The sequence below is a fragment of the Mandrillus leucophaeus genome, unplaced genomic scaffold, assembly GCF_000951045.1.
Source record: "Mandrillus leucophaeus isolate KB7577 unplaced genomic scaffold, Mleu.le_1.0 Scaffold243, whole genome shotgun sequence".
Classification (NCBI taxonomy): Eukaryota; Metazoa; Chordata; class Mammalia; order Primates; family Cercopithecidae; genus Mandrillus; species Mandrillus leucophaeus.
The window spans coordinates 2,612,362-2,631,459 of record NW_012102510.1 but is presented as its reverse complement, the minus strand read 5'-3'; the positions used below and the strand labels follow the sequence as shown (position 1 = coordinate 2,631,459).

At 48.4% G+C, this 19,098-nt stretch overlaps 1 protein-coding gene across 1 annotated transcript; it reads right to left on the bottom strand.

Moving 5' to 3' along the window:
* Positions 1 to 1,508: 1,508 nt before the first annotated feature.
* On the bottom strand, positions 1,509 to 17,335 carry USP11 (ubiquitin specific peptidase 11). Its single transcript, XM_011982843.1, has 21 exons — positions 16,706 to 17,335; positions 10,435 to 10,544; positions 10,133 to 10,263; positions 9,703 to 9,820; positions 9,161 to 9,306; positions 8,958 to 9,019; positions 8,730 to 8,832; positions 8,158 to 8,331; positions 7,909 to 8,067; positions 7,302 to 7,526; positions 7,086 to 7,169; positions 6,887 to 6,981; positions 6,297 to 6,503; positions 5,339 to 5,391; positions 4,965 to 5,207; positions 4,802 to 4,872; positions 4,406 to 4,518; positions 2,650 to 2,799; positions 2,452 to 2,567; positions 2,138 to 2,226; positions 1,509 to 2,044 (listed from the first exon to the last, which is right to left on the bottom strand). Exons 1-21 carry the CDS (start codon positions 17,008 to 17,010, stop codon positions 1,907 to 1,909), a joined length of 2,892 nt encoding a protein of 963 aa, XP_011838233.1. The 5' UTR covers positions 17,011 to 17,335; the 3' UTR covers positions 1,509 to 1,906.
* Between the last annotated feature and the right edge of the window lie 1,763 nt (positions 17,336 to 19,098).

Here is a 19,098-nt window from a genome sequence, read left to right as displayed (position 1 = left end):
GATTACAGGTGTGTGCCACTACACCTGGGTAACTTTTGTATTTTTAGTAGAGATGGGGTTTTGCCATGCTGGCCAGGCTGGTCTCAAACTCCTGACCTCAGGTGATCCACCCACCTCGGCTTGCCAAAGTGCTGGCATTACAGGCATGAGCCACTGCGCCCGGCCCTTAGAGCCCATTCTCACCTAGCTCTTTATGCCTGCTTCCTTATCTGCAAAATGGGGTGACTGATTGTAGTGCTTCAGTCATAGGGTCTTCATGAGCCTTCGATGACAGCTTTTGAGTTCCTGGATCCAGTCATACCTGGAAGTAGTATTTCCATTCTTTCTTTTGCTTGTCAGTTTAAGCTGGGCTCCTCACAGCAACTGCCTTGATTCCTGCCTGTGTCAGCAGAGTGACTGGGAGGTTTGTGGGTGGCGATGCTGGGGCTGAGTGACCCTCACAGTGGGTACGCCCAGACCCAGTGCAAAGGCAGAAGGCTGGAGGGAGTGTTGAGGCCCTGCCCATGGGAATGGTCCCTCAGTTGCCACCGATCAGGATTCCCTTCATCCATCAGTGTGAGGGGTTGGATGGCTAATTTATGTCGAGATTCCTGCGGCACGTGTTCAGTGTCGTCTGGGGTGAGGTTGGAGGGAACCTGTCTGGTGTGGGAGCTGGGGTCATGATGGGAGAGGGGGCTGACAACAGGGGCCACACATACACAGCACATTTGTCCTGGCAGGTTGGCTGGTCTGCCAAGTGCATGTACCATCTCCAAAGGAGGTCTCAGGGGGACAGAAATCTCAGAGGTCACTACTGGGGGTCTGTGAGGTGGTCTGGGGAATAGCATCCTTTTTTTTCTGAGATGGGGTCTTACTCTGTGGCCCAGACTGGAGTGCAGTGGCACGATCATAGCTCACTGCAACCTCAACGTCCAGGGCCCAAGTGATCTTCCTGTCTTGGCCTCCCAAAGTGTTCAGATAACAGGTGGCACCTGGCCTGAGAGGAGTATTTTTATGTTCCCAAACCACAAATTTGCCCACATGGATGCATCCGTTCCACATGCTCCATTTCCACATTGCCTGTAGGGCAGCTCATGTCTGCAGACTGAGTAGCAGTCCTGGGTCCAGACAAGCCAAGCACCCGCTCCAGGCACCGACTCTAGGGTAGCACATGAGGTATACTGACCTCCTGACAGGCCGTGAGCAATTCTGTGACCTCTGTACCTCAGTATCCCCATCCGCAACTGGCGATGACAACTCTTGCATGAGATTGTTGTGAGGGTTACGTATCAATATTTGGAAAATGTTTTGGAAAAAACTGGGCATGCCATTGGTGCTTGGAATCGTGCCTGGCACACAGAGGGTGCTTTCAAAGCACTTAGAACAGCAGCACCCAGCCCACAGCCGGTGCTCACTAATCACTCAGAGCTGCACCCATCACACATCTGGCCTTTGATAAGAATACAGAACACAGCCACAAAACTGGTGCTTAGTTAAGTCCACGGGGGAAAAAAACCACACTGCTGAGCGGGGAGCAGACTGGCGCTTTATATATACACACAGACAGCAGAAGGTACAGGGCCTCAATAAGAAAATACACTCTGTGTTCAGGTGAACCCCCATCACCACCCACGCAGAACACTCCGGGCTGAGGAGAGGGAAGGGCACGACCATAAATAAAGACTACAAGGGAGGGTCAACTGCTGGAAGGGCAAACACAGGCGGGGCGCGCACTGCCAGGAGGAGACACGACTTGTTCTTTCCTGGGAGAGAGCGATGCAGCGGCACAGGAAAACAGTAGCCACAACTAAGCCTGCAATGTCTGGCGGGGGCACCTAACACGAATAAGAGAAGAGGGGTGGACACGAAAAGCAAGATTGCAGAGAGCGCTTTTTTTTTTTTTTTCCTGTGGCAGGACCCAGGGCTCTCAATTAACATCCATGAACTCAGAGCTGGGTGGGGAGCTGCAGGCAGGGGAGGCTGGGGCGCCAGATGAGCCGGCCGGGGACAGCAGGCGTCGCGCCACATCCTGGCGTTGGTAGAAGAGGACATAGGCTGCCTTGGACTGTGGGGAGAGGACAGGAGTCAGTGTGGACTGTAGGGGTGGGAAGGTGGAGTCAGAAGGGAAGAAGGGGAGGAGGGAGGATGCAAGTCACACCTCAATCTGATTCTCATTCACAGGGGAGACGCTGTTGTCATCAAAGTAGTGCCACTGGCCGCTGTCCTTATTGCAGGCAAATGTTGTGTCTGAAAGGGAGGAACAGTTATCCTCACCCACCCTTCCTGCCTCTCAGAAGTGTCCAGATTCACTCTGTCACTCCTCCCACCACGATAACCTTACCACGGACTCACATCCCTAGTCACTCACTGGGAAGGTCCTGATCACCCCCCAGCAGGCCCCACCCACAGCCTGGCATATACAGTGTACTGATCGCCCCCCACGGCAGGCCCCACCCACAGCCTGGCACATACAGTGTCCATCACGCATGCCCCCATAATGGTTGGAAACCGCGATGAGGTCGTATTTGTACAGCTCCGGATTCGACTCATTCTGTGGCTGGATGACAAACTCAGAGAAGTCCAGGTCCCTGTGGGTGGAGAGAGGGTTAATACTGGTATACCCCCTCCTTTCCCTGTCTTCCCCCAGCCATCCTCTCCCTGGCCCCTGACCGGATAGGAAACTCCACGAGGGTGTCCAGCTTCTCTCGGGAGAACTTGGTGTAGGAAAAGCGTTTCAGGTGGATGATGAGAATCTCTGGCAGCATCCACAGGTCCAGCTTCTTGGTGGCCAGCTGGTGCTGCTTGCAGGAGGGGCAGTACCTACAGACAGAGCCCAAGTCAGCAAACGGACTTTTTCTTTTTTTTTTTTTTTGAGGCAGAGACTCCCTCAGTTGCCCAGGCTGGAGTACAGTGGCGCGATCTTGGATTACTGCAGCCTCCTCCTCCTGAGTTCAAGGGATTCTCCTGCCTTAGCCTCCCGAGTAGCTGGAATTACAGGCATGCACCACCATGCTCGGCTAATTTTTGTATTTTTAATAGAGACAGGGTTTCGCCATGTTGGCCAGGCTGACCTCAGGTGATCCACCTGTCTCGGCCTCCCGAAGTGCTGGGATGACAGGCATGAGCCAGCATGCCCAGACAAAACAGACTTTTTCTGAGCACCTACTGTGTGCCCTTTGTACTGCCTCTCATGTGCCATGTCTGGCTCACAGAGACACTGCTCTTACTATTAGCCCTTCAAGTATTCTAGTTTGCTCTGTTCCTGTTAAAGTCCTTTCACTCACTCGTCAAGTGCTTACTGATTGTCTTTTCTATATGCGCTCATACTATTTTTTGCATTTTTGTTTGATTTCTGCTACATGAGATGCTAGTCTTATTTTAGAGCCCACCTCTATCCTTCTAGTTTCCTCTCTTCATATTTTAGTCATTCATTCATTCAGCAGTATTTATTGATTGCTTGTTTAACCCTCTGGAACTATTTTGTATTTCTGTTCCATTTCTGCTCCACGGACATGCTGCTCTTATTTCTGAGACTAGAGAGTATGGTTTTGGTTCTCTTTTTGTTTATTCTGCAAGTGCCTACTGAGCATGAACCGAACACTCAACACTATTATAAACAGGTAGAAGCAACACACAGTGAACTTAAGTCTTCACTCTCAAGGAGTTGACTGTAACGATGACAAATAACACAAAAGCGGATAGAAGGCATCACATCAAGTGGCATCGCTGAGCTAGAAAGTAATGCTTGGCTAGGAAGAAAAGAGCACAGAGAGGGGATGGAGGGGGATGGTGGGGAAGGGTGATTTTTAACAGGGTAGTCAGAGGAGGTCTCTCTGATGAGGTCACGTTTGATCGGAGACCTGAGCATCGTAAGGAGTGAAATCCTATAGATCATTGGGAAACAACATTCCCGGAGAAGGAACAGCCCAGGTCAAGGCTCTGGGGTAGGAGTCTGCTCAGGGGATCAGTGGCCAGGGTAGCAGGAAAGGTTTGAGCGTGGAGGAGGGAGGAGAGAAGTATATTTAAAAAGCTAAATATAGGCCGGGCGCGGTGGCTCACGCCTGTAATTCCAGCACTTTGGAAGTGTCCAGCACTTTGGAAGAGACAACTGAAGACAAGATGAAGATCACCTGAGGTCAGGAGTTCGAGACCAGCCTGGCCAACATGGCGAAACCTGTTTCTACTAAAAATACAAAAATTAGCCAGGCATAGTAATGGGTGCCTATAATCCCAGCTACTCAGGAGGCTTAGGCAGGAGAACTGCTTGATTCTGGGAGGCAGAGGTTGCAGCGAGCCGAGATTGCGCCACTGCACTTCAGCCTGGGTGACAGAGCCAGATTCTGTCTCGGGAAAAAAAAAAAAAAGCTAAATATAGTAGTGCCATCCAATGAAACCCCCACACACAGGCCCCGCTCTGGCCCCTCACCAGGGGTTTTCCTTCTCCAGGGTCTCCACAGTGGTGAAGAGCTCAATGCACTCCTGCAGCCGCACGGGAGCCTTCTTCATCACGTACCCAACGCAGTCATGCTTCACGTAGCCCTAGGGTTGGGTGAGCAGACGGCCAGGTGGCCGGGTGTGAGGACGGGTGGAGAAATGGGGAGTAGAGGCCCAGGAGGGGAGACACGCACCGAGTGGGTCAGAGCACCGACTCTGAAGCTGGGAACCTCAGACCCTGGAGCTCTCAGTAGGTGTTCAGGCCCCAAGACCAGGCTTGACCTGGATCTCTTGGCTCTGTTCCTAGCTAGAGGAGTTGTGGGGAGGACGTACGAAGAGTTGAGGGGCAAGAGCTGAAAGTACCCCCCATCCCTGGGATCTCATTTACCTCAGCCTCTACCTCGTCATAGTAACGCTTCTTCATCTCTGGCTCCCAGTCAATAGCAATGTATGGCTGGGCTGGGGGCGAGGGAGAGATGGTCATGGTTCCTGCTGCCAGGAAATCTCCCCTCTGGCCTCCCCAGCCCTCACTGATAGCCAAAGGAGAATACCATGGACTTCTTCAGGGGAGGTTGTGCGGTCACTGGTCCCATTGGAGTTCACCGTCTGCAGGGTGAACAGCTGCTTGCGCCGTCGCCTTGGGGGCCACTGAGATGTGCCAAGGCAATTGTCCAGGAGGAATGGGCACCTGTTCGTGACTCCAGAGCTGGGCCCAGCCTGCTCTGGCTCAGGGTCTCGGAGACTGCTCCCGGTTGAGGGCCCAGGGACGTCGTCTTTATCCTCTTCGTCATCTTCTAGGACAGGAGGATGTCAGAGATAGGAAGGTGTGAGCCTCAAGTGCTAAGATGCAATGCACACCTAGACGAACCCCGTGTGGGTAAGACCTAACCCAGAGCCCCCGCCCACTGACTGTTAGCCCCCTCACCTTTCTCATCCCCATCGTCCTCATCATCTGAGTTGGGTTTGGACACGTAGCGTCTGCAACAGAGCAGAGGAGACTCCCAAGGCAGGGGTACAAGGACAGTGGGGATAGAGCCCAGGATTTTACTTAGATGATAATGGGAAGCCACTGGTAGACCCACACGTAAACCATTCTGAATTTGAGGTATGAAAGGGCTGAGGGCGTGATGCGTAAATGCACGAAGAGGCCAAGGCTGTCAGCAGTGGCCTGAGAATGAAGGAACTTGTGTCCCAGTCAGAGGTGTGGAGTGTGATTAGCTGGGCGTGGTGGCACACGGCTGTAATCTCAGCTATTTGGGAGGCTGAGGCAGGAGAATTGCTTGAATCCAGGAGATGGAGGTTGCAGTGAACCAGATTGTGCCACTGCACTCCAGCCTGGGCAACAGAGCAAGACTCCGTTTCAAAAAAAAAAAAAAAAAAAAAAAAAAGAGTGTGGAGCGTGGACTTTTAGTCTAATAAGCCACTGCTAGACAGGCACATGTCAGCTGTAACTTGCCATCAGGGAAGGCCTCTAAGGAGTGACTTCTGAGTGCAAGATGAGGGGCGAGAATTCTGATAACACAATGTTTTGTGTGCCACGGTAAAGGCTCTAGATTTTTGGCACAATGAAAATTTGTCAGCAAAAAGACAAAAAACCAAGACTCTCCCAGGAGGGACAACTGACCCCAGGAGAGACAACTGAAGACAAGATGAAGTTGTCTGTGTTTTGTGCATCTTGTTCACCTCTGTATCCCTAGCACCCAAGAGAGGCAGTAGCAAAGCCAGAGGTCTAGAGAAAGAAAAAACCCTACAAGTTCTTCTATGTCCACGTAAAGTTTGGACTGTCTTTTGTTTGTTGCAGGGGAGGTGTCAAATAAGCAGCTGAACACCCAAGTTGGAGTTCAGACCCCACCACCCCCGCCCCTGGGGAAGAGGACACTTACGAGAGCCGGTACATCAGCACGTTATACAGGCCCTCCCAGGTGAAGCGGTCCCGGGGCACTGATACCAGGAGGGGGTGCCCAAAAAGCATCAGGCCATAGTAGGAGCTATTGTAGTCACGGGCAGGGGTGCGCTCCCGCAGGTAGACAGGAACCACGATGTCCTCTCTCGATCCCTCGATGGCCTCAATGCGACCTGACACCTCATAGCTGTGGGGGGTGGGGAGCAGGCACACCTGATCAGGGCCCCCAGAGACTCCCTAACTCTGCCCTGGCTGCCCCACCCACTCATCCTCACAGCCTGAAAGTATTTTTATTTTTATTTATTTATTTATTTTTGAGATGGAGTTTCGCCCTGTTGCCCAGGCTGGAGTGCAGTGGCGTGATCTCGGCTCACTGCAAACTCCGCCTCCCAGGTTCACGCCATTCTCCTGCCTCAGTCTCCCAAGGCACGTGGCTGAAGCTCTGCACAGGGCAGGTGCCCAGTGAATGAGGCAGAGCAGGGAAGAGAGAAGGTGGTTAAGGCAGGACTACATAGAAGGAAGTGGACCAAGTTCCTGAGGGACCGCCATCTCCCCGTCATCCCCACTCACACGAAGATATCATCGCGGTCCAAGATGCTGCTCAGAGGCTCCTCCAGCTGATAGAGCTTATAGAAGCGGTGACTGAAGACATCAGCCACCATCATCTAGGAATGGGATACGGAGAGGGGGCTGTTAGTCTGCATGGCCTCCCCAGGCCCTCCTGCCTCCTTGCCCCAGAATCCCATCCAGCCTCCTTCTGCAGTCTCACCCTCTCTGGCGAGATGCCAGTGTGTTTGGACAGAGCCACACACAGATCCGAGATCTTGCCTTTCTTGGGGACCACGAGCCGGTGCTAAGGGAGAAACAGTATCCACAAAAGACCAAAAGGGCTTGTGGTGAGTTAATGCAGGAAGCCTTGAGCTATGGCAGCTAATCAAACTCTACGTGTCCCTCATCATGTCCCCAGGCCCCCACTGCCCCACACCTGCTCTGGCTTGCGGCGCGGATCCATGGGGATAAAGAAGACCTCCAAGACCCTCTTGTGGCTGATAGGCAGTGGAACACTGAGGTAGCAGAAGGGGTCGAAGGTCACAGATACGTTGCCACAATCGGGGCACACCAGAGTGGACTTGAAGAGGCCATGGAAAGTGTCCACGATCACAGAATCGTTCCGCCGTTTGTGGTTTTGCCACGCCTCCTGTGCCACCTCCTGTTGATAGTGTCATGGTGGATGGTGGGGCTTGCCCAGGGTAGGAGGAAATCATGCCCTGGGGTGCATTCAAATGGGGTGAAGGGGAAGGCCACTGCTAAAGTCCAGAGGCAGAGCTCCAGCTAGGGATACACGGAGACTATGTTCACGGTCAAGACTGGGGGTCATTTAGGGCAGGAGACTGGGCTGGGGTTCACTCTGGGTTGAGTGTGGCGGCAGATATGGTATTGGAGCTAAGGTTAGGAGTGAGGCTGGAGTTGACGTCAGGGTAGAGGAACTTAACAGAAAATGGTGGTGTGTTAGTATCCCAGGGAGGCCAGAAAATCCCCGAGGCAGAAGCCTTAGTAGTGTTAATGGTACTGCAAATGCAGGGGCAGCCTACCTGATCCGGTCGCCCAGCAGCATCACACAGCTCCACATACTCCTTCTTCTTCACCCGATTAAGGTCCTCATGCAGCCCGTCCAGGAGGAATGACAGCAACTCCTGAGAGTCATGCTGCTGGTAGCCCAGAAATTGGGACGCAAAATGGCCGACCTTGTTCTAAGAAGATGGGCAGGGTCATCAGAGTGAGAGGGAGTTAGGAGAGCCAAGAGAAGCAGGGGGTCAGGGGTGCCCAGGGTTGAGTCACACCTTGAACACATGTGGCACGATGGAGCGGTGGTGGCCAGACCATGCCTGCTTCACCAGGTCTGCATAGGCCTCTGCAATCTCACCCTTCATGCCCAGTGGGTTGCGGAAGTTGAGCTCCTCCAGGTAGCAGTTGTTGAGGAAATACTCGGTGAGCTGTGGCACGTTGCTGAGGCACTGCAGGGGCCAGGGGTCAAGTGAATGAGGCAGAGGGGAGACAGAAGGTTCAAAGTGAGGATACAGAAAAATAAGCCAGGAGGGAAGACAGGAAAATGGGAGAGAAGGGGAAGGGAGGAGAGAGAGGAGCAGGAGAGTAAGGGAGAGAAGGCGTTAGGATTTCACGAGAAGGAAGAATGTGAGAGCAGGGGAGAGAAGACGGAAAACAAGGACAAGCTGGGAGAAGAGGCTGATAGTTCAGGAATGAATGTGGACGTGTCTTTTCAGACTTGTGGGGCCTTAGCTTTCAGCCTGACCCCTTGCCCTGTAGTCCCCTTAGGACCCCAGCTCTGTCCCCAGTCCTTAGCTCTCAAAGCCCAACCCCGTGGCTGTGCCAGACACAACTATAATGGCCCAACCTGCAGGGCCGAGTTCATGAAGCACGTGTTGCCCAGATTGGTGAGGCCACAGATGCCTGGCTGGCCCTTGAAGTCCTCATCCTCTTCCGACATGTTCTTGTTCCTGGGGTTGGATGAGAAACTGTCAGCTAAGGGCCTGCTGCATGGGGGCGCAATGTGCTCATGGGCTAAATCATTTTGCCTACTGTGGGACGCCCCCGCTCTGGATCAGATACCCAAAGGGCTCACATGACATGCAGCTGTGCGCTGGGCCAAGTGCCATCTTTCTTGCGGGTCTCCATGATGATCAACTGGGTTGGAGAAAGAGAAAGAAGAAAAGGTATTAATGGAGAACATTATGGGTACCTAGCCTTAATTTCCCCCAACCTGAGTACTGCCAGATGAATCTATCTGCCAGTCCACCTGAACAGAAAAGCCCTCCCCATCCTTACCTGCCCAGTCTCAAGGGCCGCATCAAGAACCGTGATGTGTGTGTCATACAACCTATCCAAAGAGCCTTCTGAGTTCTTGGCCCAAAGCCGCGTGTCTTCCTGGGGCTCCACCAGAAACCGCTCCCGAGCTGTGCGCAATACCATGCCTGTGCAGGGTGATGGAGTGCACTCAAGATCTTTGTGAGACCCAAAATGATCGATTCATCTGGGCATACCTGACATCCCTACAGACCTCACATGCTTGCCCAGTACCTGTGTCCTCAATCTATCTCCAAATGACTGGCCCACAACTCCAGACCGGAGAATTCCAGCAAATACCCTCTGCCACACCATGTAAGCCACTGGAATGTAGCTCACATACCCTCAGGGCTCTAGGAGATTCCCTCAGTGCCTCCGCCCAATTTAGCCAATGCCTTCTGGGTCTTCCAAAGTCTGACCAGTGCTTTCTCAGGCAGCTACAGCTTAACTCTATGCATCCTCAAGTCACTGAGTTGGGACCAGTAGCTAGGAACACCAACTCATTCTGTGACCCTCAGACTCACCAATAGAATCAGTATGGCTGAACTGAACAGTGTGAGATCTGCCCAAATCATTGTGCCGGACAAGCAGCAGTTCTACTGGGTACACTTCGACCTTCTGGATGTTGGGCAGCTCTATGACCTGTAAGGGTAGAGGGGTGCAGACACAGGTGTACCCACACAGACACGGCGCTATGACCTCTAAGCTAAGAGGAGCACACACTCTGCTTTACACACATAGCATACACACACACATATACAATGGTCTGTAAAGGGAGCCACACAGGGGAACACACACAACAGACACACAAAGATACCTATATGATGAGCTAGGAGGGGGAAGAGAGCAGACATATGTGTACTTACTCAGCATACAAGGATCTGGACCCATGCTGGGCCTACAAGGCTTTCTTACTACCCACTCCCCACCATGCACCCTCCCCATCCACTATACCTTGCGTTCAATGGGTGGCTGGCCATGCTCTAGACCATACCAGCTGACCAGGTAATGCCAAGCAGCTGCTGGGAGCAGCACATAATCCTCGCCCTCCACCAGTCCCTCCTTGAGGCGCCAGTTTATCTCATCTGTGGGGCGGGGGTGGAGATGGCAGAGGAAGAATTAGCAAAGGAAACTGACAAATAACTCTGGCCACCCCACCAGTGACCTAGCACACAGAATAGGCTTATGATCATCTGTAGGGATGGAAGGGAAGAGAACTCCAGGGCTAAGATGAGGAGGAGGTAGAGGCCTTGTACCTTGAAAGAGTGTGGCATTGTTGATGCAGCCAGGAAAGGTGCTGGAGTCCTGGTCCCCTCCCTGCACGTATGCCTCCCACTGCTTATACCAGTGCTTCTCCACAAGGAACCTGGGGCCCAGACAGGTAACAAGGGTATTACATGGGTAGCTGAGGGTTAGCTATACAACTTCCCATGCCCATCAGACGGAAAGTATCGACACATTATAATTTAAGTTGAAAAGTTTCAGCGTCATATAAAAATAAATCAGAAGCAAAATTTATTCAGCGAAGCTCAGATTTGTATGTTAGATTACTTCTTAGTATTAAAAAAGAAATCTGATTAAAAACAGAAAATGTGCTCAACAATGGCAAACAAACCAACAAAAAGTCCATACTTATAGTGCTAGGAAACATGAGGTTTTATTCTAGAATAAAAGATAATTCATTTGAATTAGTCTGTGGGATAACCCAGTTAAGTCAGGCTCAAGATATCTGCCATCTGCAGCTAATTTTATAAGGCTTTAGCCATTCATTACATGTTTGTTTCTAAAGGATATATCCATGGAAGCATAATTCTTGAGCTAAGAACTGGATTGATAAATCGTGAAAATCTGCTTAAAAGGAGCAAAGAATTTAAAATGCTAAAAAGAACCATTAGGTTTTCCTTCAAAAACTGCATAATGAAAAACAAAATAAAATAAAAAAAAAAGACGGGGCACAGTGGCTCACGCCAGTAATCCCAGCACTTTGGGAGGTCAAGGTTGGTGGATCACCTGAGGTCAGGAGTTCAAGACCAGCCTGGCCGACATGGCAAAACTGTCTCTACTAAAAATACAAAAAATTAGCCAGGCGTAGTGGCACATGCCTGTAATCCCAGCTACTTGGGAGGCAGAGGCACGAGAGTCGCTTGAACCCTGGAGGCAGAAGTTGCAGTGAGCCGAGATTGTACCACTGCACTCCAGCCTGTGCGACACAGCGAGACTCTATCTCAAACAAAAAAGAAAGAAAGAAAAAAAAGGACTGCATATTGCTATGGTTCATTTTTTAATTTAGAATTTATTTTGGCTTTATAATAAATTTCTTAGCTTATGGTTCTCTTAAAAATTTTGATAAAGGCTGGGCGTGGTGGCTCACGCCTGTAATCCCAGCACTTTGGGAGGCTGAGGTGGGCGGATCACGAGGTCAGGAGATCGAGACCATCCTGGCTAACACGGTGAAACCCCATCTCTACTAAAAATACAAAAAATTAGCCGGGCGTGGTGGCGGGCGCCTGTAGTCCCAGCTACTTGGGAGGCTGAGGCAGGAGAACGGCGTGAACCCGGGAGGCGGAGCCTGCAGTGAGCCGAGATTGCGCTGCAGAACTCCAGCCTGGGCGACAGAGCGAGACTCCGTCTCAAAACAAACAAACAAACAAACAAACAAACAAAAACCAAACAAACAAAAAAACTGTGATAAAAACACGTAACATAAAACTTACCATCAACCATTTTTCAGTATACAGTTCAAATAGCTCTCTTTTAAAGGTGAAACTTATATGTACTATAAGGATAACCATTTAGAACTATATTGAAATCTGCCTTTGTGAGAAAACCTGAAGTGTGGAAAATACTTGACATATAGTAAGTGCTAAATGAATTTTAGCTGTCATTGTTCTGACAGCTTGGACTTCAGGGCTTGGACATAAAAGCTCACAGACATAAACCTCCTCTTGCCTGAACACACACAAACACATACACCTGTTCTACTATGGCATTTCTGATACATAAAAGGCTATCCCAAATATTGAGCAGCCTCAAATAAATGTTTTTTAAAACATAACCAAATTTGATGAAATACATATAACATTATATTGGTTGGTTTTCCAGCAATTTAACCTATTATTATCATAATTTTTTAAGACAGAGTCTTGCTCTGTCGCCCAGGCTGGAGTGCAGTGGCACAATCTCAGTTCACTGCGACTTCTGCCTCCCGGGTTCAAGTGATTCTCCCAATTTAACCTCATTAATGTGATTCTTTAAAATGTCAACTTTCCCTTGTTCATGAAAGGATCAGAGAGGTGGGAGGATGGAGGGACAGACAAATCTTGGAATAGTCACAAGTCACCTGGATAGGCAAACATTTCTGTGAGTTTTTTGTTGGTTTTGTTTTTTTGCTGCACTGACCCCCACAGACCCTGCCGTATCACTCACACCAGGGAAACAAATTCTTCTGTGCTGGTGGCTCAGTGCTCAAACCCAACCCTGTACCACACACACCACCATCTACCCTTTGTGGCTTTACTTGCCTCCGTAGCCAGTCTATGAAATTAATTTGTTCAGTAAAGCTATAGTTAACAGTACCTTCCAATGCAAAGGTAGGAATTGCTCAACTTCCTTTTAAGAGCAGATTTTGAACAAAAATCAACATTAAAATCACTCTGTACAGTGGTAAGCAAAACTTCCAGACCTGGCCACAGGTTGAATTTCTATAGATTTCATGGAGGACTGATGTTTTACATAATTTTTCACAGAACATTATTACCATATTGCTTCAAGTCAAAGACACTTTAAAAAAATCATTGTAACATCTCTGAAATCAGGATGTCTCACAATCTCTGTCAGGCCAGGTGGCAGTCACAACAAAGGTGTCATGGTCTGTACCAATAACACCCAAATTATTATATTTACAGCTGGGTATTCAATTTTTTAGATGCTATCATAAATGGTATAATACAATTTAATTTTCTAGTTTCTTGTTGCCAGTATATACAGGTACAACTGATCTTGCTAAAGTCACTTAGGTTTATTTGTGCTTCCTCAAATTTGTTGAAATGATATGAAATATGTGCTTATGGAAAAAAGTTACTAAACAATTCTTTATTTTCTGTCTTCTAGTTTTCTCTTGTGTCTGATTTGTGTTTGAAGATGGTTCATCCCACAAAAGGAAAAAGTGAAAATTTCCAAGGAGGCTATATTATTACAGATTTGAATTTGCCTTAAAATATAAGCTTCTCTCAGAAATTAAATCAGTTGTGATTACCAAATTAATTAACTACTCTCACCCAAATCTAACAGCTGACAAAAGACAGAAGGTGCAAATATTAATACTGATACAAGATATATGATTTGAGGTTAGTCCATGATTTCAAAATGCTTTATAAATACATATATCCTGGCCACTTCAGCAAACCCCTATAAAATGGAAAATGGACAGCAATAAAGAACCTTGGGATGCTTTGCTCTTATCTAAATAGAGAAGCATTAACAAAGTGGAGTTTAGCAAAAATGCTTCATGATAATACCCATGACAGCAGAGACAAACGGGCTTCAATACTGAACCAACACTTGTGTGGTAATTTTTTTAATGAGGTGAAATTCACGTAACATTAACCATCTTAAAGTGAACAATTCAGTGGCATTTAGAACATTCACAGTTGTATAACCACAATCTCTCCCTAGTTCCAAAATAGTTCATCATCCCAAAAGAAAATCCAGTACTGGTGGGGTAATTTTAAAGGGTATTGTCAAGGATGACAGGATGTAATGTCCTATCTACTAGTGACACAATCACAAGGCCACAAAGGTAGGAAGAGGAAAGGACCAAAGCCTCAAGGCCCTTTTGAACATCTTCAAATGGGTTATAAAACATTGTGGCTATTTTGTTTATTCTCAGGATGAAATGAGGCTTTTTCTTGCAGGAAAGGTATGACGTAATGGCAGAAAAACACGGCTTGGGTTTGTATTCCCGATCTGGAAAATCTCAACTCATCTCCCCAGTAACAGAGATACGCATTTCACTGGTGTGGTTATTAAAGAACTCTGTAGTGAGTAAACCTCACTCGAAAAAGCCCTAAGGTTAGATGTGTTTGAGGAACAGCAAGAGTCCAATATGGCCGGCCTGGATGGAGACAGAGAGGGAGTGCGTAATCAGAGGAGAGATCTGGGAAGACATCAGAATGCAAGCTGGAGACCAGCTTCATAAAGTCTTACAATTCACTGTAAGGATTTTAGCATCTACGTTGCAAGAGATGGGAAGCTGTTAGGGGTATTTTGAGGAATGGTTGGACATGATACATGTTTTAAAAACAATTATTGCGTACGTAAAGAGGAAAACGGTACTTTTACAGTTGAGAAACCTGGCCAACACTACCATAACCAAGTGATCAAGGTTAACATCACCAATGATGTCATGTGGATACCATGTATCACCTGATAGGAAGAGAAGGGCTCACAGTATGCATCCAGTAGAATTTTATATATATATTCCATATATGTATAAAGTGAAAGCTTAGACATTACATACTACTTAGGGATGCATACAGTTGTGGTCAAACATTAAAGAAAAGGAAGAGACTGTTAACTCAAAATTCAGGATAACAGTTTCCCATGGAGCAAGGAGGGGAATTTCCATCTGGGAGGGGCAAAGAAGGATTTCTCAAGACAGTGTTCTGAATCTTAACCTGGATGGTGAATTCACACGCTTTTATTTAATTATTATTTAATTTTTAAACTTTGAAATAGATTAAGAAAAATGGCAAAAATAATACAGAGAATTCCCACATATCCTACATCCAGATCCTCCAAATCTAATATTTTACCCATTTGCTCAATCGTTGTTTCTTTACATGCATTCTTTTTTGGTATTTTTATTTATTTAAAAATGGACAAAAATGGTATATATTTATGGTGTACAGCATGAAGTTCTGACTTATGTATACATTGTGGAATGACTAAGTCAAGGCAATTAACACATCCATTACGTCACATACTTATCAATTTTCTGGGGGGTGGTAGAACATGTAAAATCTCTCAGCAATTTTCAAGTATACAATGAATTTATTAACTATAGTTGTACAATAGATCTGAACTTATTCTTGTCTAACTGAAATGTTGTATCCTTTGACCAACATCTCCCTAATTTCCCCTTTCCCCTCACCATATATAAATTTATATATGCTAATTTTTCAGGCATTTGAGAATAAACTGCTTACACAATGAGTTCTTATCCCTAAATTTTTCAGCATTTCCTATAAACAAGGGTATTCTTTTTCATGCCACAATGATCACAATTAAGAAATTAGTAGTACTAATATCTACCCACTTTAATAGAATTTCACCGATGTTTCCATTGCCTTTTACAGTAAAAGAGACAAAAATAATCTTATGATAAAAAATTGATTTTTAAAATAATTTTTTTTTTCTGTTCCAGGATCCAATCGAGGATCACATGTTGCATTTAGTTATCATGACTCGTTAAATCGCATTAATTCCTTCAATTTAGAACAGTTCTTCAGCCTTTGTCTTTCACGACCCTGACATTTTTGAAGAGTGTAGCCGTTTATTTTAAAAGGATGTCCGTCAATCTGGGCTGCGTAAATGTTTTATACAATCTTCTTAGGTCTTACGTATTTCACAATTAAAAAACCAGATGCAACTAGGCCAGAAATAAAATGAACCCAGAAGCAGTAAATCTCAAGCAGCACTGTTTAGCAAGAAATCAGTAAAACAAGCCGATTTATCAAAATTATCGGTTTTTTAAAAAACGACTTTTTCTTGATTTTAAAACCAAAACAGTACCAAGACAGAAAATCAATTGAACATGGAAGGCCCCTCCCGTGCTAATCACTTGCACGTTCTCTCGACTCGGGAAGGCTTCTGCCAGAATAAAAAACCTCTGCGCATTATAAACTTTGCTTATTCGCAGGCGCCATTTTCTGCCTTATAGGCACCACCTCCCCTCCACTGTCGTCCCTCGGCCTCAGAACACGCCCCTCGGCTCACGTCACCAACCTAACCTCGTTCCCAGGCTCCAAGCTCCTCCCCCACGCAGGTCCCCGCTGCCTCCCTCGGACCGTTCGGCTCCATCCCGCTCTTCTGCTGACGTCACAAAGCTCGCCTCGTTCCCAGCCACGCCAGAGCAATCGGAGACCGCTCCCCGCCCCCAAAAGTTGCATTACGCAGCGCAGGCCGCGCCCCCGCCTTACATCGCAGAACCCACCTTCCTCCCAGGTTCCTACGCAGTTTCACTACGCAGGTCCGGCCCCACCTCCAGGGCTGAAACCGGTCTCATCACAACAAACCCCATTTTGTTCTCAGGCGTCAGACTGCACCACACAGGCCCCGCCCCTTTTCCAGACGTTGCGATTCATTCAAAGACACTTCCCCGCCCCTTTAGCCCGCTGTCCCGTCGGCCACTCCCCCGCCCCCGCACCCAGCAGCAGCTTTCCCGCCGCCCTCGGCCGCCGAATCTCCAGCGGTTGTCAATGCCCCCACTGTCCCCTCTGCCGAGGCTTCACCGCAGCCCAGCCTCACCAGCTTTCGCCGGCCCGCAGTGGACGTTCTCGCCCACTCTCGCCGTTTTCTATCTGGCGCCACTGGCTGTCTAGGCCTGGCAGCTCCTCGCGCTGTGGCTCTCTATCCTCAGCCACCGCCACCGCCGCCGCCACAGCCGCCGCAGCAGCAGCTGGATTTGCTGCGACCGTCGCCATCGCTGTCCGTTCTCCTCTACAGCCAACGCAGCTGTGCGAGATTGGAAGACGCCCCTCAACAGCCACTTCCGGATTCTGGTCCCGGAAACGGAAGCAGAGCCCCCCAAACAGTCGCGGGGCTACTGCCATATTGGAAATGGCCCCGCGCACAGACGTGTCGAAGGGTTAGGTGGGGTAAAATCTTCAGTGGGAACCAAGAAAGACAAAAGTGCCTTGTGGGGTTCCAACGCCCTGTAGAGTTAGGGCACAGGTGGCATGGAAAGTGGAGGCTGAGGTTCCCGAGGTGGGCGAGGACTCCTACCCTGGGAGCAGCGTTTGTTAGCCTGATCAGAATGCCCTTCATTGTACTACCCTTAACCATCAAAACCCAACGCAAAAGAGGTTTCCACCTCCAGAGACCCACCTAGGCCTGCGAGTCATTGTTTCTCTTCCTGAACTAGATTTATTCACTAGACAAGGTGTTGAAGGCAAGTTAGCCCCAGGCCCTATGTTTGTTGGAGTCATAGCAATCATAACTAAACTAGCTGTCCGCCCAGTTTAAGTGCTTTGTTGGACTAAAATAGTAGCCTCAGGCAGCAGGTACTGTCCTTATCACCCATGGGTAACAACTGGACGCTGAGTACCAGAAATGTCCCTCAGCTAATAAGTGGTGGAGCTGCAGTTTAAACTTGAGAAATCTCGTTCCAGAGCTGTGACCTTAAACACCAGGTCAAACATTCTCCAACCGTGTGGTCCCAGCCTGTCTACCGGTCCAAAACTCCTCTTGGGGGTTCACAAAATGAAAACTATTTTCACAATACTTTTTCACTCTCATTCTCTCAGGGGTGTACAGTGTAATTATCTAGAGGCTTCTGAATCCAGAGGCTATATGACATAAACAAGAACTCTTTTGAATGTCTTAAACTTTTAAGAACATAAAGGAATCCCGAGGCCCAGAGTTTGAGAAGTCTTGCACTAGGCCAGGGTCTCTCAACCTCAGCACTGTCATTTCTTTGTTGTGGGCATTGCAGGATGTGTAGCAGCATCCCTGGCCTCTACCTACTAGATACCAAGTAGTACCCCTCAGGACAACCAAGTGTTTCCAGACATTACCAAATGTCCTTTAGGGGAAAAATGTCTCTGATTGAGAACCACTGCACTAGGCTATGCTATTCTTTTCTCTGCCAGGGCTGCCAGCCCTGTTGGTGATGACTTTAATTTCGAACCTCCCTTCCCCCTCACAATCTCGTAATTTACCTATTTTCAGTTAACCTCTGCGGGGCAGGGATTGTGTCTTTATTACTCTGATTCCAGCCCCCAGCCCAGACCTGGCATAGATGAGGGGTCAGTTTTGTAAGCGCTGGGTGAGGTAAGGGAGCAGCCCTTTCACTTAAGGGTCCCCAAAGAAAGTGGCATTTGAGTTGAGTCAGACACATGGCAGATAGCTGCTCTTTAAGCCCAGTTGAATCTTGTCAGATTCTCTGAATTGATTCTCCCCATTACACCTCTGCAGACTCCCCCTCCCCATTTATCTGGGCAGCCAGGTAAATCCAAGAGACCTCCAGCCCTAGACCATTTTTTCACCTTCCAGAGGCCAATCTCTGCCCACACCAGTGACCCTACCACTTCCCAGAGCAGTTGGGTGAAGTCTACTCCTTTTAAATCCACCCTGGCAATCCTGTCCCCCTTTGCAAGGCCCTCCTTTTCCCATCCTCCGTTGCTGCCAGAAGTGGCCATGTCATCTGATTCTAGCCAAGAAATAGCACCGGAAGTCTGCTGAGGAGCTTGTGGAAGTTCCAGCCGTTAAAAGAAAACAGGCAGGTAAGGAAGGTGTTTTGTTTTCCCTGCTTGCTTTTCCACCTCTGGGGACATGGCAGTCATCATGGCACCATGAAGCTGCAAGCTGAAACATCACTAAAGTGCTTACAAAGACACAGTAGAGGCTGGGCTTGGTGGCTCAAGCCTGTAATCCCAGCACTTTGGGAGGCCGAGGCGGGTGGATCACTTGAGGTCAGGAGTTCGAGACCAACCTGGTCAATATGGTGAAACCCCATCTTTACTAAAAATACAAAAATTAGCTGGGTGTGGTGGCGCATGCCTGTAATCCCAGCTACTCAGAGGCTGAGGCAGGAGAATCGCTTGAACCCAGGAGGCAAAGGTTGCAGTGTGCCGAGATTGTGCCACTACATTCCAGCCTGGGCGACAGAGACTATCTCAAAAAACAAACAAAACACAGTA